The sequence below is a fragment of the Cavia porcellus genome, unplaced genomic scaffold (genome assembly GCF_034190915.1).
Source record: "Cavia porcellus strain 051 isolate PalLab524CR breed Dunkin Hartley unplaced genomic scaffold, mCavPor4.1 scaffold_5, whole genome shotgun sequence".
NCBI lineage: Eukaryota > Metazoa > Chordata > Mammalia > Rodentia > Caviidae > Cavia > Cavia porcellus.
The window spans coordinates 1,884,442-1,907,177 of record NW_026947488.1 but is presented as its reverse complement, the minus strand read 5'-3'; the positions used below and the strand labels follow the sequence as shown (position 1 = coordinate 1,907,177).

Here is a 22,736-nt window from a genome sequence, read left to right as displayed (position 1 = left end):
GGCGGGCTTCCCAGAACCTGCGAGCTCCGCGCGGTCTCCGGTCAGGATGCCCGGCCCCGCCCAACCCGGCGAGCGCCGCCATTGGCCGAGCCGGTGTGGGCGGGGCCGGGGCGGGGCGGGCGATGAATGAAGCGGAGCGGAGCGGCGCGCGCGCGGCGGCGAGGCCAGCGGCACGGTGAGTGCGGGGCTGGGCGGGCCGCGTGGGGTGCGGCCGGTGCGCCGGTCCGGTCCGGTCCGTGACCTCAGGGGCGCGGCAGGGGCCGGCGGGACTGAGGGGTCGGAAGCCGGCTTGGCCCCAGCCGGCGGGAGCAGCGGAGAGGGGACCTGACGCCGGGCGCGCCCGGGAACGTGCGCGGAGGGGGTCGCAGGACCGGCGCGAGCGCCCAGGCGCGGTCCCCCACGAGCGGCCGAGGCTGCCTCCGAGCCGGGGTGGGGTCGTTAGCGCGGAAGTTTCTGGGGGCGGCCGGCTTTGTCACGAGGAGGGGAGCGCGGGCTGGAGGGTGCGCGCCTGGTTTCTCTCCGCTCGGTGCCACACGGGAGCGGGAACCTGGGGCGGCGACTGGGTTTCCTTATCCTCGAGACTGGGACAATCGGGTCCTGCATCGCTGGGCCGTGGCGGAGAAGCCCAGCCGGGACCTCAGGGGCTGCGGCCCCCACGTGGCGCGGCAGGTGTCAGAGCAGGCACGCAGCACGTTTCCGCCCGGCGACCTTGGAAGCTCCGTAGTTTTCCACAGTAGTGGAAACCCGCGGTCCATCTCTGCTCCGCTCTGAGGTTTCCTCCTCCGGGCAGCCGGGAAGTACGTGGACTTCCCAGGAGAGAGCACCTGCCGTTTTAGCCTGCTCATGCTCCTTAATACGCATAGCAAGGGCAGCAGGAGCTCCCCCCCCCCCCGCACGTGAGGGTGCCAGTTCTGTGCCTGCTGCTTTGGGCACCAGCTCAGGTTCTCCTCCCAGGAGCTGGGGGTGGGGGGACAGCTTTTCACACAGAGGACCAGGAGGGAGGCCTGGGGGTCAGGGGTTTCCCGATAGCACAGCTGGAGTCCTGCTGGCCAGACCCCAGCTAGACTCAGCCCTTCTCCCACTCTTCTCAAGAAGGGAGGGGAGACCCTAAGCTGTGTCCCTGGGCAACCCCTCAGTGAAAGGAAAGGGACTTTGGCCAGGACCGTCAGTGACCGCCAGAGGAAGAGTGGCTCCCCAGGAAGTGGGTGGCACAGCCCGGTTTCCCTGTGTTGCAGACAGGGACAAGGCTGCAGCCAGGTGCCACCCAGGAGCCAGCTTGTCCTGACTACCCTGTGGCAGGACTTGTCCTGCTTCCCCCACATGGCGAGGCCAGCAGGTACCGCCTGGAAAGGTCTTTATGGGTTGCCGCCTTTAGGGTGGCTTACTGGGAGTGGTTCCAGAAGCAGGTACTGGGCAAGTCCAAGCCAGATCCCTCCCTGCCACCAGAGGGGCAGGGCAAGTAGGACTGTTTCGGTGTGAACAGAGAAGGGGGTGAGCAGCAGAGCAACCATCGGAGCCCCTGTGGACTCCTGACTTGATTGCCAGGGCTGCCCTTTGGGTTCTAGGTCTGGCTCACTAGTGGCACAGAGGCTGTGCAGAGCGTAGCATGTACCTGCATGGTCCCTGATCTGTAAGTCCCAGGTTGGTCCTGTAAGTCTGTGTGATTTCATGGTTTTATGGACTCAAACACCTGAATGAAGTGAATCTCTGAGCTCTTCCCAGGGGTTGACCACTAGTAGGAAGAGATGAGCCCCAGAGGGGCCTGTGTGGAGCCTGGTGCTGGTGGACAGAAGGGGCACAGAAGCTATGCTGAGCAAACCTGCTTCCTCTGTGGCTGCACCCAGTGCAGTGTGGACAGAAACCACAACAATACTCTCTCTGAAGCCACTTGGCCTCCTTGTTCTCCAGAGTACGAGTGAGCTCACGATGGCTTTTGGAAGGGAGGTTGTGATAGTCGGTCATTTGGGCTTGGGCACTGCTGGGCTCTGAAACTCTGGTCTTGGCGGGGTTTGGTGAGCATGAGAGCCAACAATGGGAGCAAAGCCCTGTTCCTGGCAGCTGGGGACCACGCCTCAGGCAGGGAGGGAGCACTGGCTGCTCAGGGGCAAGGTCACCAGAGTTCTGTGTGACTTGGCAGAACCTTGAGGCCCTGCCCAGCAGATGAGGAGGAGATGGACCTTGCTGCCTACCTGCTGGACCTACAGAGGGAGGGGCCAGGGCAGCACAGCATGGTGGCTTCCCCTGTGCTGTCCTTGCTTGGTCTGTAGTCTACTGTCCTCCGATGCTGGGACCTCAGCCTCCCCAGCACCCCTCGCTTCCCCTGGGTAGCTGCAGCACAGCACTTCTTTCCTGCCATCATTCACAGAATTAGAATCTTGGGCCACATTTTTAGAGGGCAGAGGCTTTTCTAAGCTTTCTTATACTGAGCTACTTCTCTGGCTCTTTTTACTCTGAGATAGCATTTCACTAGGTCATCGAACTGGCCAGGCCCTCTCACCCAGCCAGGCTGTGCCTTTACTTGGTGGCATATTTATCTGCGTAGCTGCAGGGTACTGAGGCAGTGAGCACTGCGGGTGCTGTTATAGGCTTCCCCCCACTGCGAGAAGCCCTGGGTCACCAACAGCCAGGGTCACAGGACCAAGGGTGCAGTGTGTCACCTTGGTCCCAGCTATCAGCTGAGCTGAGAGGCAGGTGCGGTAGCCGTAGGGAGCTCAGATACTCGAAGCAGAGGGATCGGGGGCTGATGTGGGCTCTGCAGGTTCGAGTTTCTCATAAGCCCCAGTGGCCCCCAGACCCATTTGTGTCGAAGGCTGGATCCTTCACCTCATGGCACGTGCCACATTGCAATGGGGGAAACTGAGGCTCAGAGAGGCCTGTGACCACATAAGGTTGCGAGCACTTGGCTGGGATGGGGAGGGCTTCCCACCCCCCAGAGAGAATTTGATGAGTTGAGGGGAAGGAAATGCAGATCCTCCCTGAGCACACCCTGCCTCCACACCCACACTCCCCAAGATTCCGCCCGCAGGTGGAGTCCACAGATGCTCCATGAGGGACCCTGTGTCCAGGATCTCTTCAGATCCTTCCGTGTAGGTCTCCATGCAAAGCAGCCAGCTGCCTGGGCCTCGAATGTGTGGTCACTGGATATGCAAACTGGCTGTGCTGGGGCCATGGCGGCCACCTCAGTCTTGCCACCAGTGTCTGCTCTGTAAGATGTGAATGCGCTCTGCATTCACCCAACAGAATGAGGCGGAGGGAAAGGGAGAATCTGGCTCTTCTGGTGGTGGGACTGTGGAGAACCCCAAGGGGGACCGGCTGCAAGTCGTGGCTGTGGCTGGTGGCCTCAGAGCAGGGAGGGAAGCGCAGGGCTTTGCCTCCTCCCTCTCCTGGCTTGAGTTTAAAGAGAGGAGAAATGAGACCTGCCAGTCTTCCCTGCTGCCGAGGTCCAAGTAGGATCCAGGAGCTGGGCCTGAGAGCCTCTTGGAGCAGCTTCCGAATCCTGCAGAGACCCTGACCCTAACCCTAACCCAGGCTACGCTTTGCTCTTTGAAAGCCCGCATGCCTCGTGGACAGCCCCCACTGGGAACCGAGCGAGTGATGGTGGGTGAGGAAAGGAGCAAGCAGGAAGAACACGCAGATGTGTAAACCGGGGCCCCAGCTTTCAAAGAACACTGTGGTCCGCTCTGACTTCTCCCTGGGTAATTTTTGGGCTCTGGAGGAGGAAGAGGAGGAGCAGTAGGAGCAGGAGGAGACAGGGGTGGCTGGGTTCTTCCCAGAAGTCGTTGGCCAGGTGCTCTGGGCAGACAGCAAAGCCAGTGCTTGCTGCCCTCCAGATGCAGGAAAGGAGCTCTGGTCACCTGTGGCCTTGTAAAACAGCAGGCACGGGTATGCACATCGTGTGTGCACATCCTCCCCGGAGCCCAGACAGTGGCTCAAGGAGTCCAAAGGCAGCAGAGCTGCAGGGCTGGCTCAGCGGCTGGGCAGTGAGTTCCCTCCGCCTCCCTCTCTGTGCTGGCCAGGCCTCGGAGCGGCTGAGGCCTGCCCACACCAGGGGGGCCACTACTGTGAGGTTTCATGTGGTTTTGGAAAGCCCCTCGCACACATGCCCCCAACAGGATCTCAAATGTCCAGCACCTGCGACTCAGGTGTGGTGACACAGGCAGTCTGTCCTCAGGGTAGCTGTGGTTCTGGCCATCACACATGGCGTCAGCATGCAGGATGCTCCTTGGGGGTGGGAGATGTCTCGTGGGGTTGGATGGAGCCTGGCATCCAGGCCAGGGTGTCCGTGGGCTCCTCTCCAGAGCTGAGACTGAGAGTCTGAAGGCGGAGTCCGGGCTGTGCTGCCGCCTTCATTCCCCGAGCCCAGCTGGTTTCACAGTGAACCCTAGAGGTGAACCTCCAGCTCTTTGCTGCATGGCCAGCGAGGTCCCTGCCGATGCAGGTGCCCACAGGGGGTCCCTTCAGGCAGGGGTAGATGTTAGCATCAGATCACAACCACAGAGACCTTGATACCCACTTGGAGAGTTTCTGGGAAGACGAGGAAAACGGGGCCAGCTGCTGGCAGAGTCCTGCCTTGCCTGGGCTGGGGGAAGAAGAGACCAGGTGCCCCATGGCGCTGCCAGGCTGGAGTTTTGCTTGTGCACTTGCTTCAGCTTGGGAGGAGAAGGGCAGTGAGGACAGCCAGTGCCGGTGTGGACATGTGCCCCACAGCCCACATGGCCTGCAGCCTCAGTACCGTCAGAACTGACCTGCGGGTGCAGCTGATCCCCATCGTCTTGCAGGGCTGGGGTAAGGGCTGATACTTGGAATAGTGTTTTATATTGCCAACTTAAACATAGGTGATAAGTCTGATTTTAGGCCGAGCTCTTTGGACTTCTGTCAGAGCCATGGGTTCAGGTACAGCACGCTGGCCTCTGCGCTTAGAGTTTTGGGCGACCTTGCCCCTTCCTGCCAGTCTCCCTGATGTCTGAGGCTGCTGTGTTTTGGGAGCCCCACTTCTGACCTGCTCCCGCCTGTCCCTGTCTGCAGTTGGCATTAAATGCACCCACTAGCCACGGAGTGCATGCAGAGAGACCACCTCATTTTAAAAACAAACGAAACTAGCAGTTTGCTGTCCCCGAGTGCAGGCATGCTCGCAGCAAGTCCCAGGGTGTTTGTGCAGAGCTGTCCCCAGCCCTTTTAAAATCATCTTTTATCTTGAGACAGGATCTCTGTAAGTAGCTAAGTTGCCCAGGCTGGGCTGCAACTTGTAGCCCTCCTGCCTCAGCCTCCCAGAGTGCTGGCATTGTAAGTGTGCTGCGGTACCACGCCCAGCTCACAGCCTGTTTGTGTCTGCGGTGTCCAGCCACGGTACTCTCTGGGTCTTTCCCCAGCCCTGTTGCTTCCTGGAGTCAGGCTCAGGTGACCTCTTTTGATCACCTTTTGGGGCTCCCGGGATGGCTGTGAGTGACAAGAATGCGTCATCTGCCAGTCCTGGAGGCCGAGATTCCCCGTCGGAGGTGTCCAGTGTCAGCTCCTTGCTGTGGAGGAGGAGGGAAGGGGCTGCCCTTCCCTGCTGTTCTCCTTCCCAGCATGCCTGAGTCCCGGTCACCCTTCCAGCGGGACTTAGAGGATTAGGCCCTTCCAGCAGCCTCTTCTAATCGCCTTTGGAGGTCCCATCCCCACACTTCTGAGGTCCTGGGGCAGGGTTTGTGCACATCTCTTACAAGGACGCAGTTCAGCCCTAGGGAGCAGGATGGGAGGAGTACCAGGCTCCACCGGAGGCACTGCCACAGGTACCTCTGCTGTGGGCCTCCCGATGGGCTGACTTCCGGTGACAGCCTGGTAAGGTCCGGGATGGTAGCTGCCGGGGTCCAGGAGGCCTCAGGCATAGGGAGGATCTGTGTGTCCTGCAACGGGCCCCTCCCTTTCTTTCTATTTATTTATTTTTGCAGTACAGTGCTAGAAATCGAACCCAGGACCTTTACACTGAGCTACATTCCCCAGCCCTTAATTTTTTATTTTGAAACAGTGTCCTCCCTAAGTTGCTAGCTGGTCCAGGCTAGGCTCGAACCTGCAGTCTCCTGCCTCAGCCTCCTAGAGTGCTGACTTACAGGTGTGTGCTACCACACCTGGCTAAATGCCATCCTTTCTAAAAATAATGTGGGTGTTTCAGAAATCCTGCCCGGGGCTAGATATGCAGCAATTGTTCAGCAAGGGCCGGGCTCCTTTGGCAGTGGGGACACGGGGATGAAGGCTAGGGACGGGCGTCTGTGTCTTCCTGGTCACTGCTGGAGGGGCAGAGTGCAGCTTAGCTCAGCACCTGGAAAGATCACTGTGGAGCAGCTGCAGCGTTTGCAGAATGAGGCAGCTGGTGTGGGGTCCATCTCCAGGGCGAGATTTCCCCTTCCTCATCCTCTACAGCCTCCCAACCCTGGAGCAAATTAAAGAGGTTTGCTCGCTAAGTTGGATTTAAGGAAGAATCAGGTTTGACAGGCAGGCGGTGGCTCAGGCGGGCAGAGCAGAGGCCTCTGGGGAAGGCACACAGGGGCGGCGGGGGCCCTGTGGGCTGGACTCCCCGGTCCTTTGCTGTGTGACCCCAGCAGGTGGGCTCTGGCCTCCCTGCAGTTCCTGAGGCTCTGCCGCCCACGAAGTCTCCCTTCTCATGTTCCGACAGAAGTGTGGGGTGGAGTCCTTGTTACCAGGCTGGGCCGGGCCACTGCGGCAGCACTGTGTCCCATGGCGAGACGCTTGGGGGTGGGTCTGGTGAGAGGCCACTTTGACTTTGGGGAGGGCGCTGTCAGGATGCCAGTGCCTGGAGACGAGATGGGTACGCGGTGTCTTTCTTTGCACACAGCGCTGTGTTTGGGCAGGGACAGGGTCACTAACCAGCGCGTCTCCTTTCAGGATGAACGGAAGGCAGAATTCCTCCTGGCCTAGGCTGCTGGCAGTCCTGCTCTCGTCCTGCTGCCACAGGCCCCCCAACGGGCCTGGAGGTGCCTTGGCACATGGTGGAAGACCAGCGCTTCACCCCGATGCCCCAGCTCCTCTTCAGCAGTGCGCCCCCGGTCGTTGAAAACGGGTTGGACCACAGCCCTGTGGGCAGCAGGGCCTCCCCGGACTCTGAGCGCCGCGTGGCCCATGGCTCCCTGGACTCCTGCAGCCGGCCCCTGTGCCAGCCCCAGGCCGAGAAGCACAACCGCCAGGCGGCTCTGGAGGTGCAGTATGTTTCAGCGGAGCCCCAGGACACCGCGTGTGGCTGGCGGGGCTTCGCGCCCGAGTGCCTGCAGGTCTTCAACACCCCCAAGGGCTTCCTGCTCTTCCTGTGCACAGCCTCCTTCCTGCAGGGCATGACGGTCAACGGCTTCATCAACACGGTCATCACCTCCATCGAGCGGAGGTACGACCTGCACAGCTACCAGAGCGGGCTCATCGCCAGCTCCTACGACATCGCCGCCTGCTTCTGCCTTGCCTTCGTCAGCTACTACGGGGGCAGCGGACACAAGCCGCGCTGGCTGGGCTGGGGCATGCTGATCCTGGGCGCTGGGTCGCTGGTGTTCGCGCTGCCCCATTTCATCTCCGGCCGCTACGAGGTGGAGATGGACGAGGGGGTGAGGACGTGCCCGGCCAACCGGAGCACAGTGTGTGCAGACAGCATCTCGGGCCTGTCCCACTACTGGCTGGTCTTCATGCTGGGCCAGTTCCTGCACGGCGTGGGCGCCACACCCCTCTACACCCTGGGTGTCACCTACCTGGACGAGAATGTCAAGTCCAGCTACTCGCCTGTCTACATCGGTGAGTGGAAGAGCCAGAAGGAGCAAGAGGCTGGAGGGCGGCAGTCAGAGTGACAGCAGCCAGCCCCGATTGGTGCCTGCGGGAGCTGCATCCCAGCCCCTCTGTGTGTCCCTGTGCGCATGGCCCAACCAAGCACGAAGGAGGCGGAAGTGATGCCACCTTTCTCAGGAGGCCTCCGGGGCTCCAGGCCTCCGCGCTGGGAGCCTGTGGCCCACCTCAGGGGTTGCAGGGACACAGACGAGGCCCAGTGAGCCGCTTGTGGGTGGGAGGGGGTTGGAGCCCCTTAGCCGTGCCATGTCTCCCCATGAGCCCCCACCTGCTCTGCATCTGGCCACACAGGTGGCAAAGAGCGGGAACTCAGAAAAGAGTCAAGACTTCAAGGCAAAAATACAAAGCTGCTTGAGTTCTTCATTGTCATCTAAGGCCGCACACAATAACTGCGTGGCAGGCACTGCCCTGCCCCAGTGCCCACCCCCACCTCCCAGCTCTCAGCTCCAGCCCCTGCTGTTGGGACAGTGGGGACCCCCCATAGGCCTTGTAGGACCTGTTCTGCCCTCTGGTGGCCTTACCCTTCTGCTTGGCCGGCTGTGCCTTCTTTTCCTTGTGCTTCCTGCCTGGCACAGCTGCAGCGGTGGTCAGCCCAGGGACACAGCCCCAGCCGCGGCCTCCCACTCACCTAGGGACCATTCATGCTAGGGACCAAGGGGTCACGTCCTCCAGCAAGGAGACACAGCTCCTGGCCCATCCTTCTAAACCCTACTTGAGGGGTGCTGTAGGGAAGTGGCAGAGGTGCAGGCCTCCCTGACCCCCCTCCCCACTCTCATCCCATTGCTCCCAGCGTGAGGCTGTGGAGCTGCAGATACTGTCTCGTACGCTGGGCTGTGGGGACCTTGGTTCTCACCAGCTCTGATGACTTCGACATCCACTTTGCAGAAAGTTTGGAAGTCAGTGCCAGCTGGATGGCAGACCTGGCCTAGACTGTAATGACAGATGCCAAGCCAGGGGCCTCAGTGGGGAGTGGGCAGGCACAGGCCGACCACCAGCGTGGCTCATGGTGACACAGCTCCACTGCTTGTCTTCCAGCCATCTTTTACACCGCGGCCATCCTGGGCCCTGCCGCTGGGTACCTGATTGGAGGTGCCATGCTGAATGTGTACGTGGAAGTGGGCCGGCGGTGAGTGACCTGGGCATCATCCTTCCTGTCTCAGACCTGAGGGTCCCGTGGACCCCTGGAAGTGTTTCAGACAGCAGAGACCTTGGCGCAGGAGCAGGTTCTTGGCCCGGCTGAGCAGGAAGAATGCAGGACTGGCCTTGGCTCTCGGGACCTGGGGAAGGGAAGGGCAGAGGGCACCCAGGCCCGGGCGCCTCAGAAGCTCTGGCCACGGCTTCTCTAGTGCTCCTGACTTTGTGGCTCTTCCTGCGGCCAGCAAGAGATCCTTTTGTGTCATTCATTTCCTGGTGTCTTTTGTTTCTGATACCAGATTTTTGTAAATTTAAGCAGGAGAGAGGGCGAGGAGGACAGAGGGAGCTGGGGTGGGAGGAAGGGGAGGCTCTGGTCGCTGCCACACAGAGGTCGGCTCTGTCCTGCCCTCCTGGCAACCGCTCCACCTTGGGACTCTCTCTGCAGATGGTGCCCCGCTGAGCTTTCTAGCGCTCTGCCTTCTCAGAAAAGCCACTTCTGGCCCTAGGTTGATAACGTGGGGTCGAGTGCGCTCATTCTGTGCAGAGGCTGGAGGTAGGTGGGGGCTCGAGCCCCTGGATCCGATCGGGAGGCTTTTCTGGCTGCCTGTGCCCCCGCCCCGGGATCTGGGTCTGGGTCCACTTGGCTCAGATCAGGGTGGGGGTGGGGAGAAGAGAGTGTTCTGGTCCTTCAGGCCGTGGCAGTGGCCCATTTCTGTGCTAGAACAGAACAGCACCGCCACCGCCTGGCTGCTGTCCCGGGTCACCGCGTCCCTCCTGTTCCTCTTGGCTGCCCCTCCCGGGATGGTGCAGCCCTGGAAGCCCGGAGATCCGCTGGCTGCTGCCTTCCCGAGGCTTCTTTCCTTTTCCCCCTGTGATCTGAAGTGCGCTTATGTGCAGACTGCCAGCACACGTGTAACGATCCCTCAGCGGGGAGCCCAGTGAACTCCAGCTGAGCCTCTGTCCCTAGCTCCTAGGTCCCCCTCTGTCCCGCTCTGTCCCCCTCTGTGTGGCTGCTGTTGCCTGGAGAGCCTGCTGCTCCCAGCCCTGACCTGTGGAGAGCTCAGTCTGAGTACCTTCCAGAGAGCAGGGCGGTTGGAGCCTGCCGTCCTGGGGTGTCCTGTTTCACGGTGTGCGCACAGGAGGCTGGAGGTTTGGTCAGAGGAGGAGCCAGGCAGTCACTGTGTGTGTGTGTGCTTGTTCGTGTGTCCGCGCATGCCCATGCATGTCGTGTGTGTGCTCCCAGGACAGAGGGCCAATTGACGACCCCCTTGTCACTGCCTCTTCCTGCAGGACACACTTGACCCCTGAAAGCCCGCTGTGGGTGGGTGCCTGGTGGATCGGCCTCCTGGGTGCTGGGGTGGCAGCCTTGCTCACCGCTGTCCCCATCCTTGGCTACCCTCGGCAGCTGCCAGGTGAGTTTTCCTGCCCCGGCCCAGCTGTCCCCTCCTTCCTCCCTCACTTCAACTGACTAGGAACAAGGCCAGAGTCTGAGCCTCCCCAAGATGCCAAGTGATGGTCAGGGCAGGCCTGGGCTGCAGTGGGCGCCATCCAGTCCCAAGGCCTCCCTCTACCCCTCCAGCAGGCAGCAGGAAGGGGCCCTCCTCCTTGCCCCCCGAGCCCCTTGTTGCTGTCTGGCTCCACCTCGGCCTGCACGTGTCCTTGGCACCAGGACTGCAGTGGCTGCAGCACACAGGGGGGCACTCCCCACCCAGGAGGGGCCCTGTACATCACTGCCCTCTGCAGGAGACACAGGCCCCTGCTGACTGACTGTCCCTCCAGGCTCCCAGCACTATGTCATCATGAGAGCGGCAGAGACACAGCAACTGAAAGAACAGGACCCCAAGACAGACAGCAGCCCGGCCTTCGGGGAGACCATCAGAGACCTGCCCCTGTAAGTCCCGGGCGGGAGACATGGGCACATGTGGAGGTCAGCCCAGCCCCTCATAGCTCCTAAGCCAGATTCCTGACCCACCAACCCTGAAATGTGAGCAGCACAGCCTCTGGGCAGAGGGTACAGAGCCAGGGAAGCAAGAGCCCCTGTGGTTGCAGGACCAGGGCAAGGCCTTAGCCACACCCACCCAGCCCGTGGTGCCTCATGGCCCTGGCTTAAATCCAACCCACTGCAGCAGGCTTCCTGACCCTGGCCGTGTACCCCAGGGCTCCTGCCTGGTCCTGGGGGCCTCCCGTACCTGTCACCTTCCACTGAGCATCAGCTGTGGGTTTGCCCTTGGGGCTCTGGCTGGTACCCTGCTGCCCCTCCTCATCCCTCCTCACAGTCCGGTCTCCGTCCTCCCAGGGTGGTTTCCTGGGTTATGGTTCTCACTGTGTCCTCACCCTCTAAGGATCCAGTGCCTGGCCCAGCTTTGTTGTCTTCATGCACAGAGGACGTGATCTCAGTCACTTGGGTCCTAGAGAGATGGCTTGGAGCCTAGGGGCCCTGGGACCCGGGATGCTGTCTTCCCAAGACTGTGCTTACCATGGGACTGCCCACAGAGCTGGGGGCCACCTCGAGTCCTCAGCCTCTGGGGCACGGCAGTGTTTTATTTCATGCCCCTGGGCTTGTGAATGGTGGCATCTACCTTCACAGTGAGCCTGTGCAGGCAGGGGGCCGGCGGTGCTAGGGCTGCGTCCCCGTGGCCTGTCCTCAGAACAGGAGGATGGTGAGGCCAAGGGTGGCTCCTCAGAGAGCCCCCAAGCTGAGGAGGAACAGGGCTGCCCCTGAGGTCTCACTCAGGGCTTTATGCTTCCACCATCACCTGGGGGAGGTGAAGGGGACCCTGGGGTGTGGTCGAGAGGGTGCAGAGTGTCAGCTGCTCATTAACAGGGGACCACCGCCAGCTCACTCCATGCAGGGCAGACCTCAGCCCTGCGTGGATGTGGAGCCTGGGCCTCTGGTTCTGTGCCGGAAACAGGAAGCTGAACCCATGTTTGGTTCCCCAGTTGGTACAGATGAGTTCTGGGACGTGTGTCCTGCGCTCAAACCTGGCTTAGTTCTCCAGTGATGTCAGCACAAGCATGCTGGCTGAGAAACCAGGAAGTCCCTGCATTGTCAGGTAGGCAGGGCAGGGACCCTGGCAGGGGCCACTGGGCATCACCCACCTGGCCCGCCAGCGCCTGCTGCAGGACGGGTCTCCTCTCTGGACCCTCTTTCCTCTGCTGACTCCAGGAACCCTGTAGTTGGCTGGAGAGACCGGCTTTCTACCCCTGAAACCAGAACATAAACTCTGAAGGGCTTGGGTGCTTCTGCTGGAATCAGCATAGGGCACAAAGGAGCCTCTGGATGAACACTGCTCCAGGGCAGGTCTGAGCAGGGACTGCGCCTCCCCCAGTGCTGCTGCCCCAGTGCAGCGGTGGCCCTCGGGCCCCGAGGCTGTTTCGGGAGTGTCAGGGTGTGCAGAGCTGTCCCACAGGTGCAGTGTGAAGGCCTTGGGTTCAATCCCTAGCTCACCTCTCTCACACGTACACACACACACACACTCACACGCACACACACTCATTGAGCAGGCCTGCAGGAGAGCCTTTAAGACAGCAGCTCTAGCTTTGTAAGCAAAATGGTTCCAGAGCCCCCAGAGGAGGCGCGTTCCGCAGAGATTTCGGAAGTGGCCTTACCATCGATGAAAGGCAGGGAGCACAGTGTGCCGTGTATGGCCCCGGGAAGACTCTGCCTTCTGTGACCCAGGACTTCGGGGCACAGGGAAGTGACTGAGCCCACCTGCAGTTACCTGTGCCAGGGAAAGAGCCGGCCCTGAAGACAGAGAGGCCCCTCTGGCCATTCACATGCCCAGGTCCAGGCAGGATGTGTTTCCTCAGCTCTGCCTCCTCACCCTGCTGGGGGACTCTGGTGCTTTCTGCTGTTAGCGTGGCAACTGTTTAAACCCAGCCCTGGGAGGGTGACTGACCCCACCCCGAGTGGGTGGCCCTGCCCAGAGCACAGTGCTCAACATCTTGGGCTGACCAGCCAGAATCTATCTGCACCCCAGCTTCCTGGTGTGGCTCTGGGAAGCAAATCTGGGTGCGACGCCTTCCCCAGCCCCATCCAGAAACTGCTGAGAAGAGAGGCACCCTGTGTACATCAGGGCCCAGGAGGCACAGGGTGCCCTGGGTCTCAGGAGTAGGGGCCAGGCCAGATTCTCCCTGGAATTAGCAGATGCATCTGACCCCTGTTGCCCCCAAGGGTGAGCCAAGGACAGCTGGGGAGCCAGCCAAGCCCACTCAGGGTTCCTTGAGTGGCCCCTGGTTCCAGCTCCTAGACTCCTGACTTTTGCCCCTCCCTGGGCGGGTTCAGAACTGGCCCCACTCCTGGTAACCCTGGTCCTGTCCTGCAGGGCCCCTCTAGCCTTCCTTCAGGCCTCTCCACCGCTTGTCACGGCTGCCCTCTCCCTCCCAGGAGGCAGTGAGCCGTGGCTCTGGTCACTCGAGGTCCTGGGCCCTGGGAGCCAGGATTTTGGCCATGGTGCTGACAGCTAGTAGGATCAGTTTTGGTGGCTTCCGGGAGAGGTTGTCTAGAGGTCAGACTGAGGCTGTTGGTTCCCTGCTGCAACCTTTGGTGTCTCCAGAGTAAATGTGAGGTACCTCACTCGCTGTACCCCACTCTGCTGTCCTTTTAGCCCTCTGACCCCGTCTCCTGTTTCCTCTCCCTGTTTCTGGTGCAGCTCCATCTGGCTCCTGCTGAAGAACCCCACATTCATCCTGCTCTGTCTGGCAGGGGCCACAGAGGCCACGCTCATCGCCGGCATGTCCACATTTGGCCCCAAGTTCTTCGAGGCCCAGTTCAGCCTCAGTGCCTCGGAAGCTGCCTCCTTGTTTGGTGAGAACACCATGGATCCTGGGGTGCTTCACCCTGGCAGGGTGGGCCGCTGTCCTAGTTATGAGCGGGGCGGGCCTGGTGTGCAGGCAGGTGGGGCACAGACTCCCTGTCTGGCCTGGGGCCCCTCACCGAGCACCTGCTGCCCCCATGCTGTGGCCACCCTCACTGAATGTGTGCCTGGTAGGGGGCTCACCCTGGGCTCAGTGCGTGGGTATTGGTCAGTGCTGACCCACATGCCCTGCGGTGGTGTTCCTGGGGCACCCGCATTTCCCCAGCACCCTCCCCACCACTCCCTGGGCTGACCTCACCTGTCCCAACCCCACCCTCTCCTCTCAGCCCCTCTGTGCTGGGACCCCTCCCTCCTCTTCCTCCAGCCTGGAAAGCCCTTGCTCCCTCCTGTGTGGGACCCTGTGTCCTCGGAACATGGGAGCCACACCTCCGATCTCCACTTCACGTGGGTGGCTGCTGGTGTGCTGGGGAGCATCACAGCTGCTGCAGGGACGCTGCAGGCCCTGGCTACCAGGCACTCCCCTGGTCCTGTGCTCTCCCCTGCATCCAAGCTCTCTGGGGCTCCCCCCGAAGGCCCTGGACAGAGGCTCTCACAGTGGCTCTGCCTGAGCAGCAGCTTAAGTGCTGCCCCCTGCACAGGGACTGGTCCCTGTGGGCCTCAGTTTCCCCACTTGTAAACTAGAGGTGTAAAACCCAGGTGGCGTCACCCTCAAGCTCACTGAGCCCCTCCCCTCAGGGTACCTGGTGGTGCCGGCGGGCGGCGGCGGCACCCTCTTGGGCGGCTTCCTGGTGAACAGGTTTAAGCTTCGAGGCCCAGGGATCATCAGGTTCTGCCTGCTCTGCACCCTGATCAGCCTGCTTGCCTTCTTCATGTTCTTCATGCACTGCCCGAATGTGCCCATGGCAGGTGTGACGACTGGCTACAACAACAGGTGAGGGCTGGGCAGGGATGGCCCTGCCCACCAGACACCGGTGGTCCCTGGAGGGGTGGCATTTTTGGAAGGGCTGAACAGCACTGCCGGTGAGATGGCGCTGCCCCAGGAGAGCCACGGCCCTCCCTGGGCCTCAAGGATGGAAGTGCAGCTCAGGGTCCTCGTGTTGACATGAAACATGTCCACATGTCAAGTCCTGTGGTTGTCTTGGGGCTGGAACTGAGGATCTGACCCACTGGTGGCAGCCAGGGAGAGTCAGACCCGAGCAAGCTGTCGTGAAGGGTAGGTGCCTGGCCAGCTCACTCGCCTTCCCGTCACACGTGCTGTGGGGTGGGAGAGAGGGAGCAGCAGAGCGTGGGGCGCAGGCTACTTCCTGTGGCCAGAGGAGGAGGAGGGACCTGAGATGGCTGATGAGCTGGCCCATTCCCTGCGGCACGCAGCTGGGGACGGGGCTGGGTCCTTGGGGTGTCATACTACCCAGTGCTCTTTCCTGCATGCTTTTTGGGCCATGTGAATTAGTTCCTATCTAAAAAAAGAAGAAACAAAGAAAGGAAAACCAAATCAAGCAAGTAGGGAGCCTGTGTGGGCAGCGGGTGGAGAGGGACAGGGTCAGGAGTGGGATCAGGTGGGGCTGAGCGTGCCCCGCATAGCAAGTTCACAGACCCTGATGCTGGCCCGGGAGGGGGAAGGCCTGAGGCTGTCCTGGTGCCCCTGGCTCTGGCCGCTCTCCCACCGCCACTCGTGTCCCCAGCCTCCAGCCCGAAGGCCACCTGAACCTGACGGCCACCTGCAATGCTCACTGTCACTGTTCCCTGGAGCACTACAGCCCCGTGTGCGACTCGGAAGGCACCATGTACTACTCCCCCTGCCACGCGGGGTGCCTGGCTGGCCAGAAGGTGAGTGTGGCCACTGCCCTGGCTCTGGCACAGCCCCGGGACCGGGCAGGGCCCGGGCCTTCCCTCCGTGATCAGCGCTGTTGTTAGGCTCCTCAGGTGTACCAAGACTGTAGCTGTGTCCCCACGAGTTTGGGCAATGCCACTGCAGGGAAATGCACTTCAACTTGTCAGAGAAAGCCCCTCCTTCTGGTTCTCCTGTTCGCTGTAATTATCTTTACATTCCTCAGCAGCATTCCTGCGCTGACGGCCACTCTACGGTAAGCCTGGCTGCTCTGCTCCCGCCCGCGCCTTCTCTTGCAGCACCAGCAGGTGGCGCCCGTGGACTCTGGGGGTGTGTGGATTGCTCCCGCTGGAGTCTATCTGTCTGGTGGCAGGAGGCACTACAGTCTCGGGCCTCTGGCATGATGTTTGCCACTGGGGGAGGTGGTGGTGTAGTGTTGCTGGTGTGGGTGCGTGACCCAGTGCGGCCGGTCCTCTAACGCTGCCGCTTTCCCGTGCAGGTGTGTCTGTGACCAGCAGAGGTCCTTCGCCCTAGGAATCCAGTGGATCTTTGTTAGGACCCTAGGTACTGTGCGGTGTGAGGATGCCTGGGGAGCTGTGCAGTGCATTGGCTGTGCAAGGGCATGGGAGATACCTTCTCCCTAAGCTGGGGGCTCTACCGCTCTGGAAGGGCGCCATTCCCAAACTCTCCACTAGGGGGCGAGTTGTCCCTGTGTGTCCCGAGGGGTTCCTGCTCTCCTAAACCAAAGAGACCTGGGCCTCTCCCAGCTCTGACGCCAAGAGCCTGGGGGAGCCAACACTTCAGGCCCTTTGCACCCGCTGTGAGTCCTGATGGCCAGTGTCACTTAGCTGAGGGCTCCCTGCCACCCTTACCCCCTTAGGGTGCTGATGAGCCTTCTCCCTGCAGGCAGCGTCCCGGGACCCATCGCCTTTGGCTGGGTGATTGACAAGGCCTGCCTGCTGTGGCAAGACCAGTGCAGCCAGCCGGGCTCCTGCTTTGTGTACCAGAATTCAGCCATGAGTCGCTACATGCTGATCGTGGGGCTCTTGTACAAGGTAGGGCAGCCTGCAGGGCGGGGAGCAGAGGCCAGGCTCTTGTCCAGCAAGCTTGGTGCTCCGGGTTCCTGGACGGTACACGAGATGGACCTCAGCATTGCAGCCGTTCCTGTGGCTCGGGGACCAGAGTAGCTAGGGGCTGGGACTCTGAGGGTGCATCCACTTTCAGGGCAGCTATGGGCCTCTGCCTGGGCTGAACCCCCACAGCACCCTGGCTGGCTACCCAGGCCCAGGATCACAGCAGCCTCCTCCTCTGGCTGTGGGACTGCCCACCCCAGTGGTTTGAGGGAGGCTCTGAGACTCTGACAGGAGGGGTCCGGGCCTGCTCCCTGTGGGGCGGGTCTCCTGGGCAGGGGTGCACACACTGCCTCCGCCTGAGGTGTGCAATTTCTCCGGAGAAGGGTGCTGTTGTGACTCCTGGCTCGGGGTGCCTGGGGAGAAGCAGGGGGGTTATAGCCCCCCAGAGGACAAAGTGCATAAAACCTACAGGAAGTAAAATCCAGCGGGTGGATCCTAGGATCTGAGTTCCAGACTGGCAGCTTGTGGCCTCAGGCTGTTGTCAAAGTGGATCAGCCACCACTTCAGAGCCCAGGGTTTACTCCCCTGGGATTAGTTTAAAACTAGGCAAGGGATTATCGTGGTTCTAGACAGGGGTGGTGTTTAAAAAAACCTCTTCCCAGGAGCTGCCTCTTGGTTCTCTTTCCTGAGCTGGATGCTGGGCGGCCCCACAGCCCTTGTGTGTGTGTTGGCTTAGGGGCAGGCACAGACAGGCCAGGCCCCTCTGTCCCGGCCCTGGCCTCTGAGCCTGTGCTGCAATGGCCCCATGGCTCAGCCTCAGTCCGTAGCCCCGGGTGGTACCTTTGGTGTGCACACAGAGGCCAGGGTGCGGCTGTGCTGCCCAGGCCTGCACGCCACAGCTGCAGGGTCTCTCACACCCAGTGAGGTCCCTGTGCCCCAGGTTGCTCTGCTGCATTCTCACAGTCCCCCTTGCCCCAGTGGGTCTCCTCCCTTTCTCTTACAAGGACTGTAGTCCTTGGATTTGGGGCGCCTTAAACCCAGGACAACCTCTGCTTGAGGTGGAGATATTGAGCTAATTATGCCTACAGAAGCCCTACCTCCACGTGGCTTCCAGGTTCCCGGGGTTAGGCCTTGCCCACATCTTTTGGGGGAGATGCGCTCAACCAGTGACCCCCCACACACTGCCTCTGCCTGCAGACAGGCGCTGGTTTCTTCCCACATAAAGTCCCAGGTCCAGGTTCTGTGGGGACCATGTGTCTTGCTGCAGATCAGCTTGGGTTCCAGGTGACAGCTGGGGAGGCGGGGCTCCGGACGGGTGGGCTCAGCAGGCTCCGCCCACATTCCCAGGTGCTGGGCTTCCTGTTCTTCGCCGTGGCCTGCGTACTGTACAAGTCTCCGCCTGGGTCCTCGGACGACCTGGAAGCTTCTCTGCCCAGCCAGTCGTCGGCCTCTGAAAACCCCGCAGACAGCCAGCTCCAGAGCGATGTCTGATCCCGCCAGCTGGTGGACTCCCAGGCTGACAGGAGCCACAGTGCCATGGCAGTATCGCGGCTCTTGGAAGGGCTGACCGCTCGACGAGGCCCCAGCACTGAGGACCTGGGGAGACCGTGCACTGGATTCTGGGGCCTGGGGAGCCACCCCAAGGTCACAGCTGAGCCATGCATTGTGGGGATCAGAGGCTTGAAACACTATGGAGCAACCACCAGGCAGATATGAAATGCACATGTCCCTCCCGGCCCGCATCTCTGAGGGCCTGTCCTGTCCTGCTGCCTGCCTGGCCCCGGTGTCCCATGGCGCTTCTGAATCCCCAGTACTGAGAGAGAGAAGGAGAGAGAGAGAGAGAGAGAGAGAGAGAGAGGGAGAAAGAGAGAGAGGGAGAAAGAGAGAGTGTGTTTATACCTGATGGTGCCCTGTGTGTCAGGAAAGTGAGCCAGTGCTGTGACTCCTACCTGGCAGGTGCTGGCCAGTCCTGGGACAGTGTCATCGGTCACGTTTATCCATGTGTAAATATATTTTAATATTTAAAGCTCACACTTTTGTGCAGTGTGTTCTATTTTTGTGAGTTTGCAACATCTGGCGGCTTTGCCTGTCTTCTACAGGGTTTTGTGGCAGCAGGCTGAACCCTGGGCTGACATGGCCCGCGGCTTTTCCCAGTGGGACGTCCCTGCTGTCTCATGACTCGAGTGCTGCATCAGAGCGCAGGGCTCCTGCGCCCTGGCCTGGCAGTGACTGGTCTCCCTGTGACTCCGCCCTCCGCCTCCCATCTTGTGTGATTGACCTGGGCGGCCTCTGCACTTTGGCACACAGTGCTCCAACCACTGTGGATGGAGGAGGGCGAGTGTGTGCATGCGTGTCTGAGCGTGGGCACGCGGGTGCAGGAGCACATGCACACGGGAGATGACACAAGGGAGCCCGGCCTGGACGTCTGTGAGCAGGCGTCAGCCTCTGGGGGTGGGGAGAGTCACGGGGCAGGGAGTCACGCTCACTCGGGGTCAACCCCAGCAGAGTCGGGCATGCAGAGCTCAACAGAAAGTCTTTCAAGGTGGAAGCAGGAGCCCGGACACCGGCCGTCGGGAAGGCTTCCAGGGAAAGAGGCCTTCGAGCTGGGACTCAGGCGGGAACCAAAACAGCAGGGCAGGGGAGGGGCCCGAGCAGCAGCGCAGCGCAGAGGCCGGCAGTGCAGCCCCCTGGCCGGGCGGGCACCGGCTGTCCGGTGGAAAGCACTCTTGTTGCTTGTTCCCGGAGGTGGTCACTGGCTTCCTCCGCACCGGGTCTGGTTTGAGTCAGAAGCGTCCCTCGGGCACTGAGGACTTGAGCTTGTGCACAGCAGTGTCAGGGGTGTCCTGGGTCCTGCGGGGCTGCAACAAATACTCAGGACCAAGTTGAGCACCTTTCCTGCAACTCCCGTCACCGCCGGCTACACGCTGCCTTTGGCTGACCTGAGCCCACAGAAATGGAAGGAAACAGATAGATGTGAAATATGCATAGAAAGAAACTCACTGATTTTCCAGTTTACATTGCCCTAGTCAGCAGGGAGTCTGGGTGGTGGACTGGACTGAATCGTGCGCCCAGACCTGACTGTCAGAGCCCCTCCAGATCTGTTGTCAGACATGGCCCAGCAGAGGGGCTGAGGCTCCTGGGCACAGGGAAGCCCTGCCCTCTCAGGGTTAGCTTTTGTGTAAGAACAGAGTCGGGGCGTAGGCACTCTGCCCCATGAGCCACCGGTAGGGCCTCAGACGCCCCCTTCCTGCCCACCGGCCCCAGGGATGCCCCTGGCATTTGCTCCCGCAGCATCAGCGGCACACACAGCAGCCCTGGCTTCTCCGAGAGCCCCCTGGCCATGGCCTGGGGGTTCCTGAGCGCTCTGAGCACGTCTGGAAAACAGCGTCTCTGGTCTCAACCTTACCCAGGCCCTGCTTCCCTGGAGTTTGGTCCATTTTGTTCCCAAAGAATTTGATTTTTTCTTTTTATTTTAAAGAAAAAAAGCACAGAAAGTTAGAAAGCAATCAAGCAAACAAACAAAAAAGCCAAACCATGACAACAACAATAACAAAAAGTGATTCAGGGTTTCAAAATAAGGTGATAGAAATTTAATAATGGTTGTTATATTACATATTGTTATCATCAAAATGGTTGCTCAGGTAAGATTTTAATTTTCAGGGCTGGGGATACAGTCCTGAAAAGTACCTGCTTGAGTTTGATTCTTGGTACCAAAAAAATTTTTTTTAATTTTCATGTAGCCAAAGCCTTTGTGGCTCAGGCCCCACATCCAGGAAGCAAGCCTGCCACCCCTTAAGCATTGGGGTCCTGGAGGCCTGCCTCCCCTCAGTACCCCACATGGACTCTCCCCCACACCGTCTGCCCCAGGCGCCCAGGGGGTCCCCGCCCTCCTCAGGAGCCGGCTCTCCCTGCAGCCCCATGGCCTCCTTGTCCTGACACCCAGCTCGTGGGGAGGCCACGGTGCCTGCTTCTCCACAGCACATTTCTGTGTCCTCAGCCACTCTGGTTCTCGCCTCCTTCCCATCTCTGTGTCAGGGCACCTGCCCCTGGCACTGCCTGGAGCCTCCTCCTCCTCACTGTCCCCAGCCTCTGGGTCTGCCCCGAGCCAGGCTCCCAGCCTGGGCCTTGAGTACAGTCTGTCTCTCCTAGGTGTCCCCTGAGCCCCATGGGACCCTTGGGCTGGGGACCCTGTCTGCTTCCCCAGGAGAGTCTGGTCTTGGCACTGGCAGGAGCTCGGGAAATGATTCTTGGAAGATCAAAGCAAAGCCAATGCTCTGTCCCCGAACTGCTGGCAGGAGGTGCCTGGGGCTGTGGCTTTCTTAAAGTCGTGTGACTGGCGCCTCACCCAGGACGGCATGTGCCAAGAACCGTCTCATTCTTCTCCATTTCAAGGCCCCTGCCAGATCCGTCCCTCAGTCCCTGAAGGACGAAGCAGCTCTGGGGAGCCTGCGGGGTTTTCAGTTTGGCACTACTGTACTCCTGATCAGACGGCGCCTGGCAGGCCGACCTCGTGCTCCCCAAATGCACCTGGTTTCCTGCACCTCATCCTGGCTGCGGGCTCCAGGCTGGGGATCAGCTTCATTCTGTCTTTGGGTGCCCCACTATGAGTGTGGGGACCACAATGGCCACTAGGGGGCAGCACAGGCCGGGTCCACCAGCGTGAACAGCCTCTTCTCCCCATCTACCCCAGACTACCCTGGGTAGTCTCCACCTCTGTGAGCTGGATGGCAACTCTGCCACAGATCCCCGGCCCAGCTGCTCCTTGCTTAAGAGGGTGAGCCTGGGACTGAGCAATGGGCAGAGCATAGACTCCCAGCCAACCCCGAGAGCTGCTCAAGCATCTGCTGTTGGAGCCTTGCTGAGCTTGGGAGTGGGGAGCTCTGCTGGGCGACTCCCCAGTGGGCGGGTGGGAGACGGGCCCTGCTTGGGGCCACTGTCAGCTCCCTGGGGTCCCCTCGAGGCTGGAGGCCTCTGTGCACTGCAGCCCACGACTGAGACGCTTCAGCACCATGCTGTCACTGAATTTAAAGGGGAGAAGCCCCGAACTCCAGTGCTTTCCAAGCTGAGCCCTGTGCCGGGGCCCCGGGAGAGCAGCCTCTGCGGTGTCTGGTGTCCTGAGCACCGCCAGTTTCTGTACAATCTGGCCACACCAAGGCCTTTTCTACCCTCCTGGAAGCTGCCCTTCTGGCCTGGGTGGCCCATTTCCTGCTCTCCAGCCACGCAGGCAGCATCCCGGGCCCCATCCTCCCCCGAACCAGGTGGCCCTGGTCAGACTCATGTCTGGACCCAGGCCCAGCCTTCCTCGGTTCCTGCTAGGGAAATGGGGGTCCTCAGAAGGATCCGAGGCCCCCAAAGACACACCACACCCACGCTCCAAGTCCTGACGGTCACTGTGTTCTGCACCGGTGCTCACAGTGGGAGGAGAAAGCAGGGATAACACTCCCACCCCACTGTGGGGGGCTGCCCTGTGGGACACCCACCTGCTCTCCAGCAGCAGGAGGGAAGGGGCCTGCAGGCCTCTGGCCGGCTAGAGTGGGCAGTGCCCAGCAGGGCCTGACCACACAGCTCTGAGGACTGCTACCACCTTGCCCTTGGGGCCTCCACTGTAGCCTTCAAGATCCCCCAAGTTAGGGAACCGTCCAGAGGGTGGGACATTCTGCCTTGGCCAGCAAGGAGAGAGAGCACAGACATGAAGATCCCACAAACCCAGCCCCCACTGGCCAGGGAAGGATCTGAGTGCCAGCGCCCGGGCAGGAAGAATGGGCAGTGGGAGGGAACACAGGCACAGGCACAGGCCAAGGGAGCTGGCAGGGTGGCAGTGGTGTGGCCAGCTGTCACCTGGTTGGGGGAAGAAGGGGCTGCCCTGAGGGTCGGGGAGGGGAGATGGGAAAGAGACCACGCCCAGTCAGAAAAATGGGGCAGCATCCGCTCTTGTGCCCTCAGGTCCTGCACCTCGGGCCTCACTTCCGACCAGAAGGACTTGCACGGGGCAGGTGCCACCATGCTCACGACCAGGCTGTCAACACTGTGCAGTGGCCAGATGACAGTCTTCCGCCCTCTCAGAGG

General features: G+C 60.9%; 1 protein-coding gene across 4 annotated transcripts; it reads left to right on the top strand.

Annotated features, from left to right (window-relative positions):
* The first annotated feature begins 35 nt into the window (after positions 1-35).
* On the top strand, positions 36-18,701 carry Slco4a1 (solute carrier organic anion transporter family member 4A1). 4 transcript variants are annotated; one of them, XM_063248061.1, is made up of 12 exons: positions 36-175; positions 6,883-7,770; positions 8,854-8,944; positions 10,243-10,364; positions 10,732-10,843; positions 13,605-13,759; positions 14,505-14,700; positions 15,452-15,596; positions 15,684-15,853; positions 16,097-16,161; positions 16,504-16,652; positions 18,018-18,701. In XM_063248061.1, exons 2-12 carry the CDS (start codon positions 6,984-6,986, stop codon positions 18,159-18,161), a joined length of 2,136 nt encoding a protein of 711 aa, XP_063104131.1. In that variant the 5' UTR covers positions 36-175; positions 6,883-6,983; the 3' UTR covers positions 18,162-18,701. The 4 variants fall into 4 exon arrangements, 3 of the variants coding, with proteins under 3 accessions (XP_063104131.1, XP_063104130.1, XP_063104132.1); XM_063248060.1 differs by lacking the exon at positions 36-175 and adding an exon at positions 5,668-5,820; XM_063248062.1 differs by lacking the exon at positions 36-175 and adding an exon at positions 5,751-5,771.
* Positions 18,702-22,736: the final 4,035 nt, after the last annotated feature.

Excerpts from the sequence above, each read along its gene's own strand:
- Slco4a1 (XM_063248061.1), top strand. The coding sequence starts at position 6,984 with ATGGTGGAAGACCAGCGCTTCACCCCGATGCCCCAGCTCCTCTTCAGC. Across the intron at positions 14,701-15,451 it reads ACGACTGGCTACAACAACAG|CCTCCAGCCCGAAGGCCACC; the intron begins GTGAGGGCTGGG and ends TCGTGTCCCCAG. Across the intron at positions 16,162-16,503 it reads GATCTTTGTTAGGACCCTAG|GCAGCGTCCCGGGACCCATC; the intron begins GTACTGTGCGGT and ends TTCTCCCTGCAG.